This window comes from Zingiber officinale, chromosome 2B, assembly GCF_018446385.1.
Source record: "Zingiber officinale cultivar Zhangliang chromosome 2B, Zo_v1.1, whole genome shotgun sequence".
NCBI lineage: Eukaryota > Viridiplantae > Streptophyta > Magnoliopsida > Zingiberales > Zingiberaceae > Zingiber > Zingiber officinale.
In genome coordinates, this window is record NC_055989.1 from 32,763,137 (window position 1) to 32,789,367 (window position 26,231).

At 41.3% G+C, this 26,231-nt stretch overlaps 1 protein-coding gene across 1 annotated transcript; it reads right to left on the reverse strand.

Annotated features, from left to right (window-relative positions):
• Positions 1 to 1,020: 1,020 nt before the first annotated feature.
• On the reverse strand, positions 1,021 to 1,850 carry LOC122048230 (proline-rich receptor-like protein kinase PERK2). Its single transcript, XM_042609824.1, has 3 exons — positions 1,830 to 1,850; positions 1,692 to 1,765; positions 1,021 to 1,507 (listed from the first exon to the last, which is right to left on the reverse strand). Exons 1-3 carry the CDS (start codon positions 1,848 to 1,850, stop codon positions 1,021 to 1,023), a joined length of 582 nt encoding a protein of 193 aa, XP_042465758.1.
• Between the last annotated feature and the right edge of the window lie 24,381 nt (positions 1,851 to 26,231).

Consider the following 26,231-nt stretch of genomic DNA (forward strand, 5'->3'; position numbering starts at 1 on the left):
AACCCTATTATACCGTGTGAGCACTGGAGTGCTCCTGTCCGTGCATGTCGTATGCAGCTACTATCGGAGGGGTTGTCCGCTATGGACGATACGAAGATTGGGCTTTCTGCCCCCTCATTGAGTCCCTATCTGACCGAACTGTCCTCCCTGAACAGAAACTCCAGAAGCCACATGCTGAGCCTTCAGTGAGCAATCTCGGATCATGTGCCCAGGCAATTTATAATAATAGCAAACTGACTATCCCAGGGAGCAAGCTGATGTGATGTGATTTCTGGATCCACATCGGGTGCAGTGCATGTCACTGGAGGACTATTTCTGTTTCTGCTGAGAAGATTAAAAACGTCCTGAGGAAGTCCGTCTTGATTTCTGAGGTCAGCCAGATGCCCCAGAAGTACCCTGATCCAACTGACTGTGACCACTCTACTGTTGTCCGGTAGCCTGTGGCTGCTGGGTCTGTCCTAAAGTCCGATCTGTCTACTTCCTTTTCTTGTCCGCATTCGCCCTCTGTTGAGCCACCTCAATCATAAGGACTCTATCCAATGCCTCTATATACGATGAATTACCAAAACCTGCAATCTTTACTTGAAGATGTCCATCCAGTCCCTGGACAAACTAAAGCATATGAAACCTGTCCTCAGCAACTAACTCTGGATAAAATCTAGCCAACCGATTAAATTCAGCATTGTATTCTATCACTGTGTGGTTGTTCTGCTAAAAACTTAGAAAATCCTGTTGACGTGTCATCTGATATGACCGTGGGAAGTATTGGCTCTCAAAAGCCTCTCTAAATTTTGCCCAAGTGATGTGCTGCTCGTCTATAATCGAGCGCTGCGTATCCCACTAGATGTCGGCCTCATCCCGTAAATGATAAGCAGCCAGCTCTGCCTTCTCCCACTCGGAGCAAGCCATATAGAAGACAGTCCGCTCCAAAGTCTTTATCCAAGACTGAGCCACACTCGGATCGGTCTCTCCGTGAAATAACGTGAATCTGCTCTTCATCGACTCTGCCAAAGCTGGGATCTAAGCTCGTGCTGCAACCATATCAGTAGGGTGAGTAGGGATCGCCGCTGGAACTGGCAGAACCACTGGAGCTAGTACTATAAGTGGTACCGCTAGATAGGTCGGGGGAGGTACCCCTAGTGCTGTTGCATAAGCCGGGGTAGGTACCGCTGGTGGCACTGCAGGATCAATATATGCAGGAGCAGCTGGAGGTATGGTAGGTGGTGGTACCGGATAAGGAGCAACTGGTACTGTTGGTGCGAGTGCCGAGTATGTAGTAGGCATAGGTGTAACTGGTGATGTTGGTGCCGGATACGTCGTAGCAGGCACAGGTGGTGGTGGTGTCGGGTATGTAGTAGCAGACACTACTGGTGGAGGGGCCGAGTATATCGCAGATGGTACTGTTGGTGATACAGTAGATACTGTAGGTGTGGGTAACTTTAGAGAATGAACCGTCGGGATCTGAGAGCCCGATGCGCCCGCAATACCATGAGGAGTCTGTCCCTGACTGACAAGCTCAATCCCAGCAGACCTCTATGGCGACTCTGTCGCCAAAGATTCCAACGCCCTCTTACGTGGCCGTCCTGCACCACGTCTCGGCACGGGAGCATGCGTACCTCGTCTCATATTTGTTTAAATTTATTACCCCGGTATTAATACAAGTACTAAGATTATAAAAATAATCATCATACCTATTTGTCATCTGGAGATGTTCCGTCGCTGCCAAGTCCCCAAATATAACCTTGTCTAAAAATATCTCGGAATTCTGAAACATAAAAATTGACGAAAATCTATATAAATCTGAAAATACCCAGATTAACTCTAAAAACCATAACACGGAAAACATGCATCGTAAACCTGCTCTAATACCAAGTAAATTGTCATGCCCCAGGTAGTCCCTGCCAGAAGAAATTTCGGCAGCATCTCCCCTATGCGGGTGACAATCTGAGACTTATATACATAGCCCTCAGGGCTCACACTCATCAGCCAACATGGCTAGTATATATATCAAACAAAACTAAAACCATCCACGTAGTTATAATAAAACAGTCTTCAACTGTCCACACAATGCAAAAGAAAATGAAAATATCATCTAAACTTACCTCTTCTGCCCGTCCGACAGGTGCGTAGCAAAACAAACCAAATACAATCCACCAAGCAAACAAAACTCAACCAGTACATTACTCAAAGACAAGCCACATAAAATCCAGAGTACCAAAACTAGAACAAGTCTGAAACATAGCTCTAAATAAATAAACAGAAACCAAAAGACCAAAGAGAAAATCCTTGTGGCCAGGGGACTAGTAGCTGGAACCTCCTAACAGCTTCAACCTAAAATAAGAATAATCAATGGGGTGAGTTCAAGAACTCAGTGGATACCAGATAAATATGCATAATAAGATATGACTAGCAGTAATCATCATGTGGTACAGTTTTCTGAACAAAAGTAGGAAATACAAACTGAAAATGCTGAAGAAAATCGTACTCACTAGGACCTCCTATCTGAATATAAGGGTCATCAGACCAGATACAAAATGTCACTTGTATGCATGTCAAACATATACAACCCAAACAAATGTAGCATCCAAAATCCAGCAATCACAAACAATAAATGCAATCTATGCATATGGTGCAAAAATGACATGTGTCACCCCTGACACCAGTCAGCCATCTCACATGCGATGGTGAGACCGAGTGGGTAGTGCTATGACAATTGTGCACTCTACCATTACCTCTACTGAATGACCGAGTGGACAGGATGTTGTTGGAGTACACCAATCCTCTTACCCCAAACATAGTGGGGGAGCCTAAGCTCTCATCTCCCTGTATCATAGGGGAGGGATCCCTGCCCGTTACACGCTGCAGTTATCGCTACCCAGGAGCAGACTAGCAGAACCCTGACAGAGCAAGCTACACACACCCTGCCTAATGTACCACTAAATCATGAGTGGTTGTGTGTACAGACCATGTAACTGGCGATGCGCTCAACAATAATGGAGCTGATCATCGCCAGCATGCAATCATGCAAGATGGTGCATGACACTAAACATGTAGATACAGACTATATACCCTCCATATAAAATGCACTAAAAGGAAATAAACCATACGATGGTCTAGGTATCAACAACCTAAGTACACAAATCAGATATGACGAACAACAAGACTACTACACAGTAGACAATGTAAGTCACTATTTCTATGAACAGGGATACACATGGCGGCAATAAAAAAAATAAGTAGGAATGCATAACAGATAGGAATATAGGCAGACAACAGGAACTAGATAGTGGCATATCAATCAGATGCAAACATAATCATTACCACTAGAAATAAATTATTATATATATCTAACATGACTATATCAAGAGATAAGTCAGAAGTACCCGCCCCAAATAGAAGATCGAATCAAACCAAATTTGACGTCGAGATGCTCGTCTCGAATCAGAGTCATCTATATATATATATATATATATATATATATATATATATATATATATTATTTAGCTAATTTCATATGAATTTAAATAGCTAAATAAAATCCCCAAGACTAATTTAGGGAAAACCCTAACTAATCTTAATCTATCGGTCAACTAATGTTAATTTTATTAGAATGTATACTAAAAGTCTAGCTTATGTATAAACATTTATTTTGAAATAAGAATCACATTGGTCAAATGCCTACATTTATATGCTAAATGTAGTTGTTTATTTAATTTATATTGAAGATAACATGGTGTGTGGTGTCACACAGAAGATCATGTTATCAGTTCCTTATAAATTATAAATAGTTGCTCACAACCAAGATAGAATGGGACAAACCATTGGAATAGTTGTAGTGTAATTTGGTATTAGTTTATATTGACTATAAAATTACACTAGTACACTCCGAGTGTATTGAGCAGGACCATTTGAGGTTGTTCTTTTTATACTGACTGTAAAAAAGAACAGGACCTCTATTAGTATGGAAGTGCGTACTCGTAATCATGATATAATAACAAGCACGTATACTTAATATTTATTTCTTTAATTTATCAAAGGGTGAGATTTAGTTCGTTAAATCAAAAGGTCCGATAAGTTGAGAAATGATATTATTTATATGGTGTGTTGTTGATTATAAAATGAAACTGTATCCTAGTGATCTAGGTTGATGATGCCCCCGTGAGGAGCTCATAAGGATTGTCATGTAAACCCTGCAGGTGGACTTAGTCTGACATGATAATAAGATTGAGTGGTACTACTCTTGGAGCTAGATATTAATTAAGTAAGTTGTTAGTAACTCATTTAATTAATGGACATTCGATATCTTAAACACAGAGAGATTAGCGCACTCATGATAAGAAGGAACCCATATTGTAATATGAGATTGGTGCGGTAGTGCAATAATAACTCTTTAGTGGTATGAGTTATTATTGATGAACTTGAGTTGGGTGTTCGGGGAGAACATGAGAAGCTCAAGCTCATCGGGAGACCAAAATCAATTCCTCCTCTCGGTCCCTGTTGTAGTCTCTTATTTATAAAGTCTTATATCTACCAAAAGCCTAGCTTCTTAACCAAGCTTAAGGGTCAGCCACATCCTTGCTTGGAGCCCAAGCAAGGGGCCGGCCAAGCCAAGCTTGGAGCCCAAGATAGGGTCGGCCAAGCCTTGCTTGGTGCCCAAGCAAGGGGCCGACCGTCCACACATAGAAAAGGAAGTTTTATTTTTTGTAAAATCTTTTCTTTTATAGAGATCCATTAAAAGGATTTAAAAGGATGATTTTAATTATAAAACTTTCCTTTTTTAGATCGGTCATAAAAGGAAATAAAAGGGAGTTTTTATTTTGTTAAAAAACTTCCTTTTATGATGCTTTCCACATGGTTTTAAAAGAAAGTTTTAAATTTTAAAATCTTTCCTTTTATAGCTTTCTACAAAGAATTAAAAGAGATATTTGAAATCTTTCGTTATTTGTAGTTATCTATAATGTTTAAAAGAAAGATTTTAATTTTAAACTTTCCTTTTTTTGTAACCATGATATAAAAGGAGTTTTATTTTAAATCTTTTCTTTTACAGACATCCACAAAAGGATTTAAAAGAGAATATTTTAATTTTATAAAACATGTCTTTTATAGCTAACCACAAAAGGGATTTTAAAAGAGAGATTTTAATTATTTTTTTAAAAATCTTTCTTTGTTTGATGCACAAGTGGTGGTCGGCCATGTAAAGGAATAAAAGGAAGTTTTAATTTTTTGTTTAAAAACTTTCCTTTTTTGGATTCACCAAGGATTATAAAAGAGAGGGAGAGGGTGTCTCATGGAAAACAACCTAAGCCTTGCATCCTCTCTATTGTGGCCGAAACTCCTCTCTTCTATTCCCTTGGTGGTCGGCCCTCTTCCTTCTCTATTCTCCTTTTGTTTTCTTTCTTGGAGGCCGGCGGCATCAAGCATGGTTTTCTCTTGGTGGCCGGTTGCTTGAAGGAGAAGAAGAAGAGAAGGAAGCTCTCTTGTCTAGCATCCCTTGGAGGTTAGTTGGTGGTCGAAACTTAGAAGCAAAGGAAGAAGCTAGGGTGGATTTCATCTTGGTAGATCGTCACCCACAAGACATCTAAGAGGAGGAGAGGAATACAACAGAAGATCAAGAGATCTATAAGCTACTAAGAAAGGTATAACTAGTTATTTGTTTCCACATCATAACTAGTTCATCATCTTTGTATAGATTTTGAAAAACTAAACACAAGAGGCTATCGGTTTTAGGTTATCGTTTTGTTATCGATTTTATTTTTAATTTCATGTTTCGATATTGTGCTTCTATTGAGGTCTCTGTAGTTAAACCTAGTTTACTGTAAGAAGTTAAATATCCGATTTCTTAGAAAGGCTTTTTCTAGGAAGTGGTGGATGATCTCATACCCAAGAAGGCCTAGTGCCTCGCCATGTTTAACCTGGAAGCCGATCTTTGAAATGGATAGTTAATTAACTTCTGTAATATGGTTTAACTTAGGAAGATCACATCGATCAAACTTGGAGTAAAAATGTTAAGTATCGTTTCCAATCCAAGTTTAACTTCTGAAGGACAATTTGGATTAATAATGTTAAGCATCGTTCGCAATCCAAATTTAACTTCAGTAGAGCACATGGGTAGCTAGGATAGTTCTATACTTGTACAAATTTTTGTACAGGGGAACTAGAACGGTATTCCGAGTAGCAACCAACAAACTTCATTAACCCTAATCATACCACCATTCAATTTGTTTTAAACCTATACATAAATCAACCTAAACTCACCTAATATAAATCTATCATCACAATATTCCAATCAAGACATAATCTACAACAAAGATACAGTTCTCTACTCCTTACCTCAACTCCAAGTCACTCCTCTTGATCCTCAGCCAAATATGTTGCTATTGGATGAAGAAGTTGCTGGAAATCACCTCACTACTCGGATCAAGAAGTAGATCCAGAAATCAATAAGAAAACCTATTAACAACCCAAATAACCACTAATCCTCAAACATAACCTACCTTAAATCTGGTTGCTCACGGGAGCAGCGAACAGAGGAGTTAGGGCATCGGTGTGGGTTGTTCACGGTAAAGAGCGGTGATGGGAGGTAGGCGACACAATGACAATCTAGCGGCGTGTCTGTTCTGAAGAGGAAATAGGGCACGGGAGGAGATCGGCAGCTGCAGTGATCCGGCAACAACAGTAAAGGCTTGGAGCTAAGGCACAAATCGAAGAAAATTAAGAGAAAGGCCATTAAGAAACCTACCCCTATCGCCGACTCGCGCTCTCAGCATTACAGTGAAGCAAGAGGGAGAGATCTGCTAATCGGAGCCATGGCACATAGAGGATGGCGGTCAGCGATCTAGGGAAGAGTTGCGAGAGGGGAAGGGAGGAGAGAAAAGAGAAGGTTGATCGATTGGAGACGACGCGAGATCTTGTCCCTCACTGTGCCCTAGCCACCGTGCCATCGACGATCGGTCGCAGGAACCACCAAAATAAAGATCCCTCAGCCGAAGATAGCCTGGACTCCACTGTTTTCCATCGAGCTCTGACAATGAGCTCCTTTGGCGACGCGATGAGGATGGTCGCAGAAGGTTTCTTGTCGGCGTCGAGTCTTCCGCGAGGGAGGGAACCAGGGGAAGAGGGAAGAAGGGTTCGGGATCGGCGATGGGATGGGGGAAGAAAAAGAAAAGGAAAAGAATTTATAAATAAAACATTTCCTCACTTAAATGGGATAACCTAAACAGGTTTTTCTCCTAACCCCCGATTTATCCCCTCAAACCCGTCGTACGAGCTCCGAAAAATTCTCGAAATTTTTTTAAAAATTTTGAAAAATTCCGTTAAGGTTATTCTCCCATTTAACCTTATTATTTATTTACCATATATTACAGAGTGAAGCTAGGTGAAAGCCTTGGTGAGTGAAGCCAGGCAGATGGAAAGTCCTGGTGAGTGAAGTCAGGCAGATGAAAAGTCCTAGTGAGTGAAGCTAGGTAGATGGAAAGACTTGGTAAGTGAAGCCATGCACATGGAGATCCAGGTGGGTCAAGGTTGACTGACACCTGGTGTTAGGAAGCCCAAGTAGGTCAAAGGATTGGCCAGATACTTGGCACGAGGAAATCCAGATGGGTCAAGAGTGAACGAACATTTGGTGGAAGTCCAAGTGGGTCATGGAGGACTGGACACTTGGCATAAGACGGAAAGTCCAAGTGGGTGCTTGGAGTCCCTTTTTCGGTCGGCTCCCATAGTTTTCTTCCTACATCACAATGTTAGCACAGATAGTGAATATGAGTATGATTGACAACTCTTCAAGTTGACTGGTCTCAACTTAATTTTCCCGTTAAACATTTAGGTTGAATCGATGCATACTGCTCTCTTTCCGAGAGAACGTCCTCACTACTCTACTCGAGAAAGTTTACTTGGTGTCAAACCTTGGTCCGCCTAACATGTTTGGACTTTTACTCAGCTGATATCCTCAGGACTTTTCACTAGACCTTTAACCTTCAACCCGTCTAGATTTTTTTGCCTGGTCTTCTTGATCCCTAGGACTTCTTGCCCAATGTCCATGATCCACTAAGACTTCTTGCCTAGTCTCATCGACCAAGAATTCCTTTCCTAGTCCTACCAACTAGGACTTCCTTTACCTAGCAACTAGGACTTTCTTACAAGCTTGATCAACATGTTAGAATACCACAAGACTTAACTTTGAACTTTGCTAATATCAAAACTTAGGTTCAATCATATGGTGCTACTTGAACTAACATAAACATCTAGATAGAGTTTATGCTCATCATATCATCTAGTCACTCTAACCTTCTTTTTCGATTGCCTAAACTTCTGTCAACCGAAAACCTTATTTAGTCACCCAAAAAATATATAACACAAGTTCATCTCGAAAACACATAAAATATAGTAACAAAGCAACTAAATACTTGTCAACTATTTAATTTACTTTGACTACATAATATATATTAATTTATAGGTCAAGTCAACACCTGGCTGAAGTGCTACCTATGCCCCATAGATAAGATTGTTAGAGTATATACTAAAAGTCTAACTTTTGTACAAACATATAAGAATCACATTAGTCAAATGCCTACATTTATGCTAAGTGTAGTTGTCCATTTAATTTATATTGTAGATAACATGGTGTGAGGAGACACACAGAAGATCATGTTATCAGATCCTTATAAATTATAAACAGTTGTTCACAACCAAGATGGAATGGGATAAACCATTGGAGTGGTTGTAGTGTAATTAGGTATTAGTTTATCTTGACTAATAAATTACACTAGTACACTGTGAGTGTATTGAGCAAGACCAATTGAGGTAGTATATTTTTATACTGACTATATAAAAGAACAATACCTCTGTTATTATGGAAGTGTGTACTCTTAATCATGATATAATAACAAGCACATATACTTAGTATTTATTTCTTTGATTTATCAAAGGGTGCGATTTAGCTCGTTAAATCAATAGGCCCGATAAGTTGGGAAATGATATTATTTATATGGTGTGTTGTTGATTATAGAATGAAACTGTGTCTTAGTAATCTAGGTTGATGATGTCCCCTTGAGGAGCTCATAAGGATTGTCATGTAAACCCTGCAGGTGGACTTAGTCCGACATGACGATAAGGTTGAGTGGTAATATTCTTGGGGCTAGATATTAATTAAGTGAGTTGTCAGTAACTCATTTAATTAGTGGACATTCAATATCTTAAACACAGGGAGACTAACACACTCATGATAAGAAGGAGCCCATATAGTAATATGAGATTGGTGCGGTAGTGCAATAATAACTCTTTAGTGGAATGAGATATTATTGATAAACTTGAGTTGGGTGTTCGGGGTGAACACGGGAAGCTCAAGCTCATCGGGAGACCAAAACCAATTCCTCCTCTCGGTCCCTATTGTAGCCTCTTATTTATAAAGTCTTATATCCACCCAAACCCAACTTCTTACTCACCTTAAGGTGGTCGGCCAAGCCAAGCTTGGATCCCAAGCTAGGGCCGACCAAACCAAGGTTAGATGGGTTCAAGTTGTGGCCGACCCTAGTTTGGAGCCCAAGCAAGGGTGGCCGACCACATTGAATTAAAAAGGAAGTTTTATTTTGTAAAATCTTTCCTTTTATAGAGATCCATTAAAAGGATTTAAAAGGATGATTTGAATATAAAACTTTTCTTTTTTAGATCGATCATAAAAGGAAATAAAAGGAAGTTTTTATTTTGTTGAAAACTTTCTTTTTATGTTGGTTTTAAAAGAGAGTTTTAAATTTTTAAAATCTTTCCTTTTATAGATTTCTACAAAGAAATAAAAGAGAGATTTGAAATCTTTCCTTATTTGTAGCTATCTATAATGTGAAAGAAAGATTTTAATTTTTTGATAAAACTTTTCTTTCTTGAAACCATGTTTTATTTTAAATCTTATCTTTTATAGATATCCATAAAATGATTTAAAAGAGAGAGATTTTAGTTTATAAAACATTCCTTTTAGAATTATCCACAAAAGGAATTTTTAAAAGAAAGATTTTAATTTTTGTTTAAAATCTTTCCTTGCTTGGAAAACAAGCATGTGGCTGGCCATGACAAGAAGAAAAGGAAGTTTTAGTTTTTTGTTTTAAAACTTTCCTTTTTAGTCATTGACAAGGAATATAAGAAAGTTTTAATTATGTTTAAAACTTTCCTTATTTGCCAAGACCAAGGAATATAAAAGAAAGGGTAGAGGTACCTCACCTCACAACAATACGTCTTCTATTCCTCTCCTCTCTTCCTTGGTGGTGGTCGACCCTTACTCTTTCTCTCTTCTCCTTTGTTTTCTCTCTTGGTGGTCGGCGACATATTGGTGTGGAGATCCATTGATGGTCGGTTGTTTGAAGGAGAAGAAGAAAAGAAGGAGGTTCTCTTGTCTAGCATCCCTTGGAGGAAAGTTGGTGGCCGAACTTCATCATCTCTTGGAGAAAGTTGGTGGCCGAAACTTGAAAGGAAGAAGAAGGCTTGGGTGGATTCTCGTCTTGGTAGATCGTCGCCCACATGACGTCCGAGATAAGAAGAGGAATACAATAGAAGATCAAGAGGTCTATAAGTTACAAGAGTTATTAGTTTCCGCATCATAACTAGTTCATCTTTTGTATAGATCTTGAAAAATCAAACATAAGAGGTTATCGATTTTAATTATCATTTTTGTTTTCGATATTTGTTTCGATTTCATGTTTCGATAATGTGTTTCTATTGAGGTCTCTATTGTTAAACCTAGTTTACTGTGAGAAGTTTAAATATCCGATTTCTTTGAAAGGCTTTGTCTAGGCAGTGGTGGATGATCTCATACCCAAGAAGGCCTAGTGTCTTGCCACGTTTGACGTGGAAGTCGATATTTGAAATAGATATTTGATCAACTTCTGTAATATGATTTAACTTAGGAAGATCACATCGGTTAAACTTGAAGTAAGAATGTTAAGTTTCGTTCCCAATTCAAGCTTAACTTCTAAAGGAAAATTTTGGATTAATAATGTTAAGCATCGTTTGCAATCCAAATTTAACTTTAGTAGAACACATGGGTAGCTAAGATAGTTCTATGCTTGTACAAATTTTTATACAGGGAAACTAGGACAGTATTCCGAGTAGCAACCAACAAAGATACTCCCTCATAGCAAGATAAAATGCACCCTCACAACTTTCTTTTCTAGAAGGACCACTCTTCAACTTCCCTTTTATCTAGTATAGACTAGGACTTATTTCCTGATATTCAATCATCTAACTTATCAAAACTTCTTACTTACCCGATATTTGGTCATCCTAACTTACTTGGTCTTCACTACTTGGTATCTGGTCCACTTAATCTACTCGATCTATTAGAGCTTCACTATCTAGTATTTAGTTTATCTGACCAACTAGGATTTTCTTGCCTAGTATCCAATTCACCTGACCTATTAGGGGTTTCTTAGTCAAGTTACTTATGCATGTAAACTTGACATACAAATTAGACCATAAAATATCTAACTTTAAACCCTTTGTCATGTTTTAAAAATCCTAGATTTGATTATATGGTAGACTCTACATTAACATTTTTTTTGTAAGATTGACAATTTGTTTAAAGTTAGACAAAAAAAAAAATTGAAGAGAGTAAATGTAATCTAACTCCCTCCAAACATATTTTCTTACTCAATATAAGGAGTTATTTCCTAAATTGTTGAAAAGACCCCTTTATTTTGAAGCATAACCTTTGCAAAATATTCTTTAAACGTTATTTTCATTTAAAAAAAATCCAATACCTTTAACAAGAGCCTTTTACAAAATATTCAAAACTTAAAAAATATTTTTAAATATTTTGAAAATATTTTTCATAACCCTTGGTAAAAAAATATTTTTTTTTAAAAAATCCTTTTTAAAAAACTTTTGAAAATATTTTCAAAAATTCTTTGAATTTTGTTTTCTAAAATCCATTGTAGAAACACATTGATTTTTTTTTTAAAAAAAATACTTTCTATAGATATTTTAAAAAATATTTTCAAAACCATTTTTTAATAAATTTCTTTGAAAAATATTTTGAAGTCAATTTTAAAATTAAGTTCTAAAAATAAATTTAAAACTTATTTTTGAAAAACAACTTTGAAAATCACATTTTGAAAATAAATTTGAAAACTGAAAGCTAGTTTGAAATAAAAAAAAAATCTGCAATCAATTTTGAAAACAAGTTAAAAAGTAATTTGAAAACAAATTTAAAAGTGATTTTGAAAAACGTTTGAAATTCATTTTTAAAACAAATTTGAAAATAATTTTGAAAACAAGTTTGAAATCAAGTCAAAAACAGCTTTCGAAAAACTAATTAAAAAATAAGTTTAAATCAATTTTGAAAACTAGTTTAAAAATCATTTTGAAAACAAATTTAAAACTATTTTGCAAATAATTATAAATACTCAGTTGAAAAATAATTTAAAAACAATCTTGAAAATTGAAATAATTTAGAAAACTAAGTTAAAAAATTTTTGATATAATTTTTGATTGAAATAATTTTTGAAATTTATTAAAAATATTTTCACAAATTTTTAAGAAGCATTTTTGAAAAACATTTATTAAAAAAAGTTTCATAATGTTTGATAGAAATAATTATTGAAAATAATTGAAAGGATTTTTCTTTTTTACTTACTCCCCTTTTTCAATAATTGTGTCTAAATAAAAATCATTTTTAAAAATTTCCGACTACCCTTTTATCTAATAAAAAAATCTAAGTTTTAAAAATTGAGTCAAATTTTCTTTGACATACATCAAAGTAATTTAATTTAAAAATATTGAAAAATTAATTTTAAGTGTATTCATATCAGATAGCAAAATGGAGATAATTAAATCAAGTAATAATAAAAAGATTGATTCATGATTGGAATAAAGACTTTGAGCATAGATTAAGTATTAGCAAGTGATAACTCAAATAAGCATTTTTGGATTAAGTATAACTAAATCAAGTAGTAAGTATGCACAAAAAAAATTAAAATCGTCAAGTCAAAGTCATCTAAGTCAAATCTAGTCAAAGCTAAAGTCAAAATCAAAGTTTGTCAAATTCAAATCAAAGCCAAGGTCATACTTATTTTGAAATAGGTTAAAAAATAAATTGGATAATGTTTTCACATGTCCATTCTCAGCTTGAGATTTAGAATGTACATTAATTGCACATCAAATCTAACATAGGATTAATCATTTAAGTGATTAATATATATTTATATCTTGGTTCGTGTAGATGCACTGTGATCAATATCTAGAACCAAGTGAGACTCCTAGCATCTTATGTCCATCTACGTGGTTCAATACACAAATAATGTATTACCTAGGTGTTTATGAGATGTGAAGGGTGCCTGGATGAGTTCATGCAATTGTACTGTGAGCCCTATGCTAGTTTCATTTGCAAAAATAAAATTAAAAAATAAATATGTATATATGTATTAAAAGAGTTAAGTAAAACACTCATTCTAAATATTATATGCTAAGTTTTTGCTAAGTTTAGGGTCTATTATATTTGATTTTGCTCATAGCTCCCCCTAATGCTCGGAGGTACTTGTCTAATCTTTTCTTTTCTATGTTTAGGTTTTGCACAAGCATTGACTATGTTAGACTTAGACCTTGAAACGTGAGGTTTATGTCTAATTTTATCTAATTTTTCCTTAGCTTCCCCTAAATTGGTGCTATGAAAATTAGTTTGCCTATGTTTTGGTTTGTTCAGTATTGAGTCTAGGTTCATATGGTCTATATGTTTTCAGGTATTTAAAAATAATTTAAACTTACTTTGTTACCCAAATATGACTTGGGTACCCAAACCTTAACATAATTATAATTATGCATACTTTTTTATTTACTAAAGAAGAATTTTGTTTATTTTCTAATTTGAATTTATGCTCTTTGAGATCCAAATATTATATTCAAATATTTGGAGCCTGACATGAACCTTTCCCATATTACTTTTGGATCTTCAATTTCAACGTTCAAAGAAAAATTCTCTTGTTTAACTTGAGTTGAGGTTCCTCTCTAAACTTCTTTGTTGATGAGTAAGAGTTGTTCCTTAGATTTAATTAGCTCATAAGTTAAACATCTGATAATTTGATAGAGTTGATTAACAAAGAGATTCATTACATCACCAATCTGACTCATCCAAGTCACTAATTAAATCTTCATCATTAGGTTGACAATATGAATTAGATTCGACTCTAACTCAAGCTTGTGTCCTTCCTTTGCCATAAAAGCTATGAGTCAGGTTTGATTCAGTTCATCATTATTTGATTCTTTTGATAATGATTTATTCCAAGTAGCCTTAAGTATCTTCTTTCTCCTTGACCTTTTGGGTTGATCATTCTTTTTGTCCTTTAACTGAGGGCATTCTAATTTATGGTGCCCCTTTTTATTGTTCTCCAAACAAGCTATGGTTGATTTTATCCTGATGTTCCTCATTTGGGTTGTTTTTTATTCTTGAATACCTTCTATCCTGATGTTCCTCATTTGGGTTGTTATTTTTTTTTATGTCTTTCATGGTGCCTTTTTTTTCTTGATCATTTTTCTCACCATTGTTGTATTGCCTCCTCCCATTGCTCTGACATTGAAATATGGTTCTAACACTTTTTCGATTTCCCTCAGCCCTTTGGGTGCCCCTTTGCCTCACATTTTTAGTGGATGACTCATGGCTTCTCCGCCTTTACAACCATCTTACGTCTATTGGCTTAAGTTACCCTCAGGTTTTGCTACTTCCTTCTAAGTGCTAGTATGCCATTTTTTTAAATGGTATAACCTAAACACGTAGGGACGAACCTCCATTGAGTATCTTGCAAAGAATTACTTAGCCATAGAACAAAGCTCTGATACCAAAAAGAAGTATGTAATAATAATTTTCAAAATTCCGAACAAAGATAAGCATGTAGAAATAGTAAACCATACAAACTTTATTCAGAAGATAGGAACTTAAAAACTTACAAAAGACTCTCTTATAACAACCCAACTAGGACTTCGGAGAATTTCCGGTGCCTGCAAGGGTAGAGATATCCTCCTTATATAGAGGACAACAGCAAACACTCGGTGCTTATTGTGCCCCATCACCACGTTTGTTTGTTTCCTCGATAAGGAGGAATCTCTGCACACTTGTACTATAAAATCTACTTTACAGATTCATATCATTAAAAATGATGAATTATTGTTATATTGCCAAACTTATCCATGTTGACACATCACGTTTTGTCAATGGGTGTACTTCTTTTGATATATTTATGAAATTACTATCCATGTCCATATTCAAATTATTAGTTATGTAAACTAATTCTTCAATATATTTTGTACAAAATAACTCAAGAAAAGTAAAAAAAAAAAAAATTCAGTTAATCTCATTGGCTATTTCTGGGATGATCGGTTCGATCCTACGAAAGTTTTCCACCAGCCACCAGGGATAATCGAAAAGTGTGCGCATTGGGTAGCCCAAAAATTTAGTATCCTTTGATTGCAACTCTGTTAAAAGGAAAACTCCAAGTAAAGTAAAGTAGATTTATTTGTGGAGCGTAGAAGGGGCATATTTAGAAATCAAAGATGGATTGGGCTAATGTCAAATTGAGTGAGTCCGTCAAAGACACCATAGAAGAGGTCTGAGTTAACTGTGTGCGATTAAGTTATCATCTCATCTTTTCCTATATTCCACTGATTTAATTTTTTATTAAATGAATTTTTTATTATTTATGAAATTGTTAAGTTAATTTACCGATAGTAATATCTAATTAGTAGATATTGAAAATTTATGGGTTTATCGTAGAATGTCTGATCGCTTACGTCAATATTAGATAATGTGATGTTGCCAATGAGATAGAGGTAGTCTGTCCATGAGCACAGTGCGAGACCATGCTTGAGCGTCTCATGTGAGACCTTAATCTACAATGGCTTACCTCTGGTGTCAACGTAAGGGTATGCCGACGTGGAGGAAACGTTAATCCAGTCATGGTAGCTGCAACCGAGAGTGATCATGTTGATGAATATGCCTCTAGCGGTGATGACCTGGGCACAAATGGTGATAGTGAAAGGGCATGGGGACAAGTAAATGAGGAAGAGGAGGGAGACGATATCGTCGAGGGAGGACGAGCAGAGGACGACGATGGGACGAGCGAGGCGAATAAGGCGAAGAATTGGACTGTGGTTTCAGAGTCAAAGATGAGGATGATAGAAATAAGGGCTACCTTCTATGATCGTAGTTGGTTGGTAGTTAAAGAAATAACAATCATGTATATTACAAGTTTAATCTGAATGGATAGGAGAAAGAGGAAATCTGTATTTATAATTATAATAAAAAAAATTAATTAAATAAAGATATAGTTGAATTAAAAATAAAATTAAAAGTTGTAAAAAGAAGATTTGTCAACAATAAATGAGTGAAACATGTTTCCAACCTTACGTGTAATTAATTACATTTTTTGGAATTAATAAAAAAAATTGAAAACAAAGCTTTATACTTGGTATTTTCTTGGTGGTTATTTTTTTTTCTACTTGGTATTGTTTTTTTCCTCTTAACATGGAACCCTCCAGGGCTGGGCTGCAGCCCAAGATAGTACCTGAGTGGCTCCGTTTCTAAGCGTAGATGAGTATTTTAATAGAAAGATATAGATAAGATATTATTTTGATAATTTTTTTAAGAGTATTTTTTAAATAATATGGATAACAAACTGTTTATATAAGATATATATATTTCTTGCTTAGGTGGCGATCCTGTCAATGTACAGATTTGAGGCTGCCATTTTAGGTTGTGAGATTTAGAGCATCCATACTAGCTAGGAATATTTCTCTCAAGTATTTGTGACCCCCATTTCCACATTATCTTTCAAATATCTTACTATTCAAATATCTCAACTTTCACAATGAAATATCCCACCAATCAAATATTTATGGGTCCCACCCATCAAATATTCACTCTCAACTATCCTTAATTCACCATCAAATATCTCATCAATCAAATATTTATAGGGTCCACGACCATTTAATTAACTTACATTTAATTTTAAGAAAAATATAATAGAAGATATATAAATTTAAGTTTATACAAATATAAATATTTTATAAATTTAAAATTGAAATACAGAGATACAAACCAATTTTAATTAATAAAATACATAACAATAAACTACAATTAATAAAATAAACATGCAACAGATAAAATAAACCATAGAAATTAACTACATGTTCAATTTTTTCTTCAATTGTTCACATATCGCTAGATGATTTTAAAGTTGTTCATCAGTCATACCTCGTGTGCCCATTACGAGGAGTTGATGTGCTTGGATGAGTTGATCAACTTTCTTATTGTTATTATACTTTTTCAAATGTGTCATTGATTGTTGCATAGCCTGATTCAATTTATCAATTAGGCATACTCTTTCTTTGCCTTTCCTCTTTGCTGCCTTCTGTCGCATTGGACGAGATTGGATTTCTCTATCATCTATATCAGCAGTTGTGTTAGGATTAGAAGAGTCAGTATGTGCACCTGATGATTATGATGTTCTTGCTTTTTTGTAGTCCGTCGTTTTGAGGATTGAGGAGCATACAAAGGACTATCTTTCACGATTCTCCACATATGCTCATATTAGAAAGTAGTTTTAAAAGTACTCTTATATTCTTCATGAGTTCGCACCATCAAATCCTCGTCACTCTATCCATTTGGTCGATCATTATACCATTTATTGTAGATTCCATTGTATCTGATCCGGTAGTAAGAGTGGAGTCCCGTGCGGGATAGAGGTCAATGACACGGAGGTAAAAGTCAAGATAGTTAGCCTAAAGGTGTGGCTGACCGGAAGGCCACCTGGCTGATCGGCCACGACCACGCCCGAGGCGGTGCAGAAACAGCTCGGTTGCGGGCCGGGTTTCCGACGCTCATGAAGTCATGAGTCCGCCTAGGAAAGTTGAGGCGCCGAGCGGCCTGTTCGCTCGGACGAGTTGTGAATCAACGAAGACACCCGTCCGAGCATGTGGCCGAGCGGCCCTCCCGCTCGGACCAATACACGTCCCATCCTGAATGGCAGTGGGTCCCTGCATCTCTCCCGGTCAGGCTAGTAACAGACAAAAAGAAGCAGAAAAGGACAAAGGGGGCAGCCGGTGATATCCCTTTTGAGACATGTGTCGCCGACAAACAGCATAGTTGGTGGCCGGACTGGACAGAGAATCATACGATGGAAGTTTCCATTATCACGTCAGAGATATGCTTGGATGGTTGAGGCATGGCGTCAGACGCACTTTTCTGACACGACCATTTCTAGGTATGCTTTGAGGGGCGTGCACACTTCGAAGAGCGTGCACGCGCCTCCGGGGAGCCCTATATAAGGGCCCCCAATCTTCGACGAAGGTGGGTATTCTCATCTACTGTAGCTCTTGGTCTCGTTACGCTGTTTCAATCTCTTTTCGTCGGAGCTGACTTGAGCGTCGGAGGGCCATCGCCGGGAACCCCTTCCCGACCCGGTTTTGTGCTTGCAAGTTTCCACCGGAGGCTCACACCAGTCGGAGGATCATACGCTGTCAACAAGAGAGTTATGTCCCCAGCGTCTATCGACTCAGCAATCGGACAGGATCAAATTGGCGACGTCTGTGGGAACGTACTTGAATTTGAGCGGAGAAGATAGAAGAAGCTGGACGTCAACATACCGTGACACTCTCCCAAGAAGAGCTCGACGCGTTCATCTAAGAGCGAGCAGCGAAGATAGTGGAGTAATAGTAAAAGACTCACGTCGAGCGGTTGGCACAGCAGGCCACCTCAGCATTAGGGGGCCGAGCAACACTAGAAGACCGACTGGAGCAATTTTCTACGTGGGCGCAGAATAGAGGGCAGACCGGCACGCCAGGAGAGGCACCCGCTGCCCCTATTCCCTTCCATCGGGCCCTGTTCCAGACTCCGTCCGAGTTGGCCCAAGCCAACCAGGGATCATCCGATGAAGCGCCCGTGCGGGATGCTAGGAAAGGAAAGGCGCCTCGAACCGAGTCATCCCCCGAGCAGATCAATCTCCAGTTCTCCGAGGCGATTCTACAAGACCCGCTCCCAAAGCATTACGCTCCGCTAGCGATTGGAGAGTATAATGGGACAACCGATCTGGACGACCACCTCGATAAGTTCGACAATGCCGCCACTCTTCGTCAATACACCGACGGAGTAAAATGTAGGGTCTTCCTCACCACCCTGTCTGGATCCGCACAACGTTGGTTCCGGAGGCTGCCGGATGGATCGATTCGGAGTCTCGCCCCGGTCACTAAGCCAAGGAACTATCGCCGCCGATCGCCTTCGCCTGACCGACATCATAATTATCAGAGCACCGGACGGCGAACAGCCAGACAGTCACCCGAGCAGCGACATCCACACCAACCAAGAAGCAACCCCCGAGCCTCCCAAGAGCGAGTCAGGCCGTCTGCTCGGGAGGAAGAAAATAGAAGCAACACCGCTTGGGGGAAAATCAACATCATCGCTAGAGGGCTAACCAGCGGAGACTCCAATCGAGCCCGCAAGTCGTACGCCCGACGGTTGGAGATCCATGTCGTAGGATGCAGCCGAGAGAAGGCGAACATGCCCGAGATTAGCTTCGGCCCTAGCAACCTCGAGGGAGTTGAAATGCCTCATGACGACGCCCTCATTATCCGAGCGGTACTAGCAAACTACACTATTCATCACATCTTTATTGACACAGGGAGCTCGGTCAACATCATCTTCAAGAGGACGTTCGACCAACTTCAGATCGACAGGGTTGAGCTGCTGCCTATGACAACGCCCCTGTTCGGATTCACTGGAAACAAGGTTCAGCCGGTCGGCCAGATGAAATTAGCCATTATATCGGTGAAGAGCCGCTCAGAAGGACGCGGACCACTAACTTCATCGTAGTGGACGCGCCCTCGGTGTACAACGTCATTTTGGGCAGACCAGCCCTTAGTGAATTCTGGGTTGTCGTCTCAACATTCTATCAGAAGATCAAGTTCCCTGTCGAGGACCAAGTGGGAGAGGTCAGAGGCAATCAGCGCGGCACTGCTACATGGAAATGGTCCGAGCCGAGTCAAGGTCCACTCAGAAGGCTCCCCAGATCGAGGTAAATGCTATAACTGAAAAGCCTCCAACCTTAGTTTATGAAGAAAAAGAAGAAGTGCAGATCCAGGATGGCCGACCGGAGGCCACCATCTTCATTGCATCCGGCCTAGAAGTCGACCCGAAGGAGGAGCTGATCAGATGCCTACAGCGCAACAATGACGTTTTCGCGTGGTCAACACACGAGCTACCAGGCATCTCGCCGAGCGTCGCACAACACGAGCTTCATGTCTGACCGAACGCTCGACCAGTAAAGCAGAGGAAGAGGGACTTCAGCATGGAGCAGAATGTCATCATCCGAGCGGAAGTCGAGAAGCTTCTGGAAGCCAGCCATATACGGGAAGTGCAATTCCCGAGCTGGCTCGTGAATGTGGTGTTGGTCTCTAAGCCGGGTAACAAGTGGAGAGTCTGCATCGACTTCCGAGATCTGAACAAGGCATGCCCGAAGGATTTTTACCCTTTGCCCCGGAGTGATCAAATGGTGGATTCGACGGCTGGGTGCGAGCTGGTATGCATGCTGGATGCATATCAGGGGTACCATCAAGTGCCGCTCGCCCGTGATAATCAGGAGAAAGTAAGCTTCATAACTGCGTACCACACTTACTACTACAATGTGATGTCGTTCAGATTGAAGAACGCAGGTGCTACATACCAGCAGCTTATGAACAAAGTGTTCCGGAAGCAGATCGGGCGAAACCTGGAAGTATACGTTGATGACATACTTATTAAATCAATCCGAGTGGTCAACCTTTGTGCAAATATAGAGGAAACCTTCGGGACGCTGAGGATATATGGGGTCAAGTTAAATCCAGAAGTATCTGTTCAGAGCAAAAAGTGGGTGCTTCCTGGGGTACATCGTGACCGAGTGGGGCATAGAGGCAAATCTCAGTAAAGTGAAAGCGCTGTAAGACATGCCGCCTCCTAGAAATCTGAAGGAAGCTCAACGCCTTATGAGACGAATAACCACGCTGTCCAGATTCATTTCGAAGACCACCGACCGGAGCTTGCCCTTTTTTAAGATTCTGCACCGAGCCACTAATTCCAATGGGACGCAGAGTGCGACAAAGCCTTTGAAGAGCTCAAAGTATACCTCAATTCCTTGCCCGTGTTAGCCAAGCCGGTCGCCGGGGAAGCCCTTAGAGTTTACTTGTCCTCGATTGAATATGTCGTCGGGTCGGCTCTTGGGAGATCGGACGGTGAAGAACAGCCTGTGTACTTCTTAAGCCACATACTAAAGGATGCTGAGTTCCGCTACACTGGTCTCGAGAAGTTAGCCTTTGCGCTAGTGCTCGCCGCTCAAAGGCTCCGCCCTTATTTCCTGTTGCACCCGATCATTGTGATGACGAACAACCCCTGGGGAGGGTCCTTCTCAATCCAGAGGCGTCCGGTCGACTAATCAAATAGACCACAGAACTTAGCGAGTTTGACATACGGTATCAACCCCGGACAGCCATCAAGGCATAGTCGCTAGCAGATTTTGTCACGGAGGTACAAGAGCCCGAGCCCGAAGCCACTTGGCAGGTGTACGTGGACGGATCATCCACTCGGCAGGGAAGCGGAATTGGAGTGCTGTTGATCTCTCCCCACGGTGAACGGATGCATTTGTCCGTACGACTGAACTATCGAGCAACCAATAATGAAGCAGAGTATGAGGCGTTGATAGCAGGTCTACAGGCCGCTCGGCATGTGGGAGCCAGCAAGGTCTTGATTCATTCAGATTCGCAGTTGGCTGCTCAGTAACTTTCAGGAGCTTTCGAGATAAGCAGCGTCAAGCTCAAGCTCTATGCGGAGGCTTTCAAAAAACTGAAGGCCAGTTTTCGAGAGGTGCTCATCCAGAAGATCCCCCGAGCGGAGAATCAGGTTACGGATGAGTTGGCTAAGCTAGCCAGCTCGATATCACCGATCGTCATCCAGCAGCCAATCGAGCAGGTATCTCTAGTCGCCCACATCGACCGGATGGAGGGGCTCACATTTCCCAATGACCGGCGGACGACTATAACAGAATTTCTAAAGTCTGGGGCAACGCCTCCCGATCAGTTGGAAGCGCATCTGCTCAGAAGGAGAGCCGGTCGGTTCGTCCTCATTGGCGACCAGTTCTACAAAAAAGCATTCTCTAGGGCTCTGCTTAAATGTGTTGGCCCGGAGGATGTGAACTATATTCTGCAAGAGGTACACCAAGGCTCATGCGGGGGGCATCCGGGCGGCTTCTCGTTGGCGAGAAAGATTCTTTTGGCCGGCTACTTTTGGCCAACTTTACAGGAGGACGCCGCCCGGACAGTCACCATGTGCTTATCTTGCCAAAAGTACCACAATTTCTCACATCGTCTCGCGGAGGAATTAAAGACATCCACAGTGTCCTGCCCGTTCAAGCAATGGGGCATGGACATTGTGGGACCATTTCCAATGACGACCGGACAGCGGAAGTTCTTACTAGTAGCGGTCGACTATTTCTCTAAGTGGATAGAGGTCGAACCAATGGCTAAAATAACCGAGCAGATGGCCAAAAAATTCATCTGGCAGCACATCATTTATCGGTTCGGCATCCCGCGGTGACTCTTCTCAGATAACGGAAGGCAATTCTCGGGTCAACAACTCAAGGAGTGGTGCAAGGGGTACGACATCCAGAAGACTTTCACCTCTGTCGCGTATCCCCAAAACAATGGGCAAGCTGAAGTCGCCTATCAGGAGATCCTACGGGTTCTTCGGGCTCGGTTCGACCACGATGGCGGGAGTTGGGTAGACGAGTTGCCCGGTGTATTATGGGCGCTCCGAACAACGCCCAAAGAAGGAACGGGCATGACCCCATTCCACTTGGTGTATGGTGGAGAGGCCATCATCCCAGTGGAGGTCGGGATAGAATCCGATCGGACCGAACACTACGACGAGAACAATGCCGAGCGGAGGCTCTTGGAGCTGGACCTGGTGGACGAGACGCGAGCCAAGGCCGTCGTCCGGCTAATGGCGTACCGACAAAGAATGAAGCAAAACTACAACAGGCGGGTAATTCCTAGATCTTTTCAGGTCGGCGACCTTGTCTGGAAGAAAGTCAAGCCAATTAGCGATGCCACTAAGCTGGGAGCTCCTTGGGTCGGGCCCTTCAAGATTGTAGAAAGGCTCCGGTCAGGCGCCTACTACCTTGAGGACGAAGACGGGTGGAAGCTAGAGCGACTGTGGAATGCAAGCCACCTCCAGCCATACTGAGCTGGATGAAAGGTGCGCCAATGTAATATGTGATATACTTGTTATCCTCTTTTATTTCCTTCGACCGCAAGAAGTGAAATCAAAAAGGTTTTCCAAAATTATGGCCAAGCGGCCGAGCTAGAGTCGGACGGGTGACTATAAACCCCCCGGCCTGAAGACCATCGAGCGGCGACGTTAAACTCTAGGATCGAAGCGGCGACCATAAATATCCCGCTCGGAAGACCGTCAAGCGGCGACGTTAAACTCTAGAGTCAGACCGGCGACTATAAACCCCCCGGCCTGAAGACCGTCGAGCGACGACGTTAAACTCTAGGGTCGAAGCGGCGACCATAAATATCCCGCTCAGAAGATCGTCGAGCGGTGACGTTAAACTCTAGAGTTGGACCGGCGACTATAAACCTCCCGGCCTGAAGACCGTCGAGCGGCAACGTTAAACTCTAGGGTCGAAGCGGCGACCATAAATATCCAGCTCGGAAGACCGTCATGCGGCAACGTTAAACTCTAGGGTCGAAGCGGCAACCATAAATATCCCGCTTGAAAGACCGTCGAGTGGCGACGTTAAACATTAGGGTCGAAGTGGCGACCATAAATATCCCACTCGGAAGACCGTCGAGCAGCGACATTAAACTCTAGGGTCGAAGCGGCAACCATAAATATCCCTCTCGGAAGACCGTCGAGCGGCAACGTTAAACTCTAGGGTCAAAGCAACGACCATAAATATCCCGCTCGGAAGACCGTCGAGCGGTGACGTTAAACTCTAGGGTCGAAGCGGTGACCATAAATATCCCGCTCGGAAGACCGTCGAACGGCGACATTAAACTCTAGAGTTGGACCGGTGACTATAAACCCCCCGGCCCGAAGACCGTCCACCGGTCATAACATTCAGCCTTGTCACCGCGTAAACCTAAGGGGAATTACGAAAGAGTGATGGTCTGGTATTCAACTGCCGAGCGGTAGCTCAAAGGGTAGGGGGTGAAGGCCCGCACGAATCAGACAACTCACTCGAACATATACAACACGTAAAGCAAACAGTGAAAGGCCAAAGATTCATTAAGCAAAATAAGCCGAATGACAGATACATAAAATAAAAAAGACCAAACGGTCAGTACATAGCCACGACTTCACTCTAGATAATTGAAAAGCTCGTCCGGAATCGTGGTTAGAAGATCAGCATGATCTCAGACAGGAATAGTGAAATCCTCTGGAAGACGACCCTTTGTCTTCAGGTAATCAGCCGTGGCGGTGATGGCGAGCTTGAACGCATGGACGAGCCGAGCGCAAGCTTTCTTAACGAATTTCTCCGAGCGGATGTAGTTCTGCTGCATGACAGCAAACAGGCTCGGCTCGGCTTCTTGATATTCTTGGAGGGCGGCTCGGGAGGCCTCCATTGCGTCTTGAAGGGTCTTCAGATCACTCTGAAGAGTGGCCATCTCCGCCGAACGCCCATTCTTCTCGGCAGTAAGCAGGTCGGTCAACTCGTTGACTTTCACCTCAAGCGCCCGAGCCTCAGCATTCTTCGTCTCCAAGTCGGTGATGGCCTGATTCTTCCTGTTGGTGGCCAAAGTGATCTTCTTGTCGTATGTTTTGACCTAGGTCTCGAGCCGGTCCACCATAGTTTGCAAGCCCGAAGATTTGTGCCGCTCGGCCTCCAACAGTTTGTTGGTCTTTTCTAGATCGGCCTTCAGCTCGGCATAAGAGGGGCCTTGAAGGGGAGTCCCACCAGAGACTTTGAGCTTTTTGAATTCCTCCTCAAGGAAAGCTAAGCGGTGGCAGACCGCTATACTTTCCACCCAATGCTGCAATCCAGTTAAAAGAAAAAAAAATAGTCAATACCGAATAGGGGAGAAGAAATAAAGGCTTGTGAGAGTTACCCCGGTGGTTTATTGCAGATAGCTGTTGCCGAGCAGCCCAGGGGGCATCACGCCCACGCGCGCTCGGGCGTCCTCCCAGACTTTTGTGAAAGGTCCCCGAATGGTTATTAAGTGTTCGGGGCTCGACGGCTGTTCGACCTTCTGCAAATATTCCTCTATCGATAGGTGGAGCAAAGCCTTGATAGTCCTGTGCTGGCCCAGAGTAGACTGAATGGACGCGGAAGGGGCAGAAGATTGTCCGACCGCTCAGAGCGAATAAGAGATTGCTTGATTATCCGTCGAGCTGGAGGGAGCAAGCTGAGAGGCTGAGCAGCGACGGGGTCGGAAGGCCAGTCTCCTTGAGATAGGGTCCGGTCGGACGACAGCGCTTCCACAGACGCTGGAGCTAGAGGAGGATCGCCCATCTGTTCGGACACGTGAATGACTGAGGTGGCCGTGCAGGTTGGGGTGCCCGTTCGGCGGCGTTTGCACCCAACCAACGGAAGGTCATCATCAGTAGACTCGGCTTCCTTAGGGCGAGCGGCCGGTTGCGCACTCGATGGAGCGGTCTCCCCGGCTGCATCAGTAGTGACCGTCCGAGCGGCAGACGCCTCGCCCGCCGTCTGCGCCTCTTCACTCTCGCCTTCATGCGAGCCGATCGGGGTGATGACAAGTTTCTCCGCCTCCTGCGCTGCAGCCACCTCTATCTCGGCGGCCTTGCGTTTCAGCATGCAGAACACCACTGATTTCATCATGGGTCTCTAGAAGAAAACGGAAATCGAGTTGTCAAAGAAGAAAAATTGGGAGATTGTTGATACGGTCTGACCTGACTGCTGTTTTGATGTTGACACTGATTTAAGTTTGTATCAGATATTAATTAAACTCAGATTGATTACTGATCAATGTTGATCAGGTGGAAGGGAAAAGTCCAAGTATGAAAACTTGGCACGCGAAGTCGGAGAGGGATCGGTAGCTCGTTCTCCGGACTAGGTCAGAGAGGGATCGGTAGCTCGTTCTCTAAACTAGAAAGGCTTTAGGGTTTAGGGCTGGAAGCGCCAAACCTACCTTACATAGGCATTGGATCAGTCTGTTGACCGATCCAGTGATACTATGGATATCTGATCGGTCAACAGACCGATCCAGTGATA

What these genes read in the sequence shown, in the direction of transcription:
- LOC122048230 (XM_042609824.1), bottom strand. Translation starts at nt 1,850, where the DNA reads ATGCATGTTTTCCGTGTTATG. An exon ending in TGCATGTTTTCCGTGTTATG is followed by an intron (nt 1,766 to 1,829) that starts GTTTTTAGAGTT and finishes TTTATGTTTCAG; the next exon opens with AATTCCGAGATATTTTTAGA. An exon ending in CATCTCCAGATGACAAATAG is followed by an intron (nt 1,508 to 1,691) that starts GTATGATGATTA and finishes TGAGCTTGTCAG; the next exon opens with TCAGGGACAGACTCCTCATG.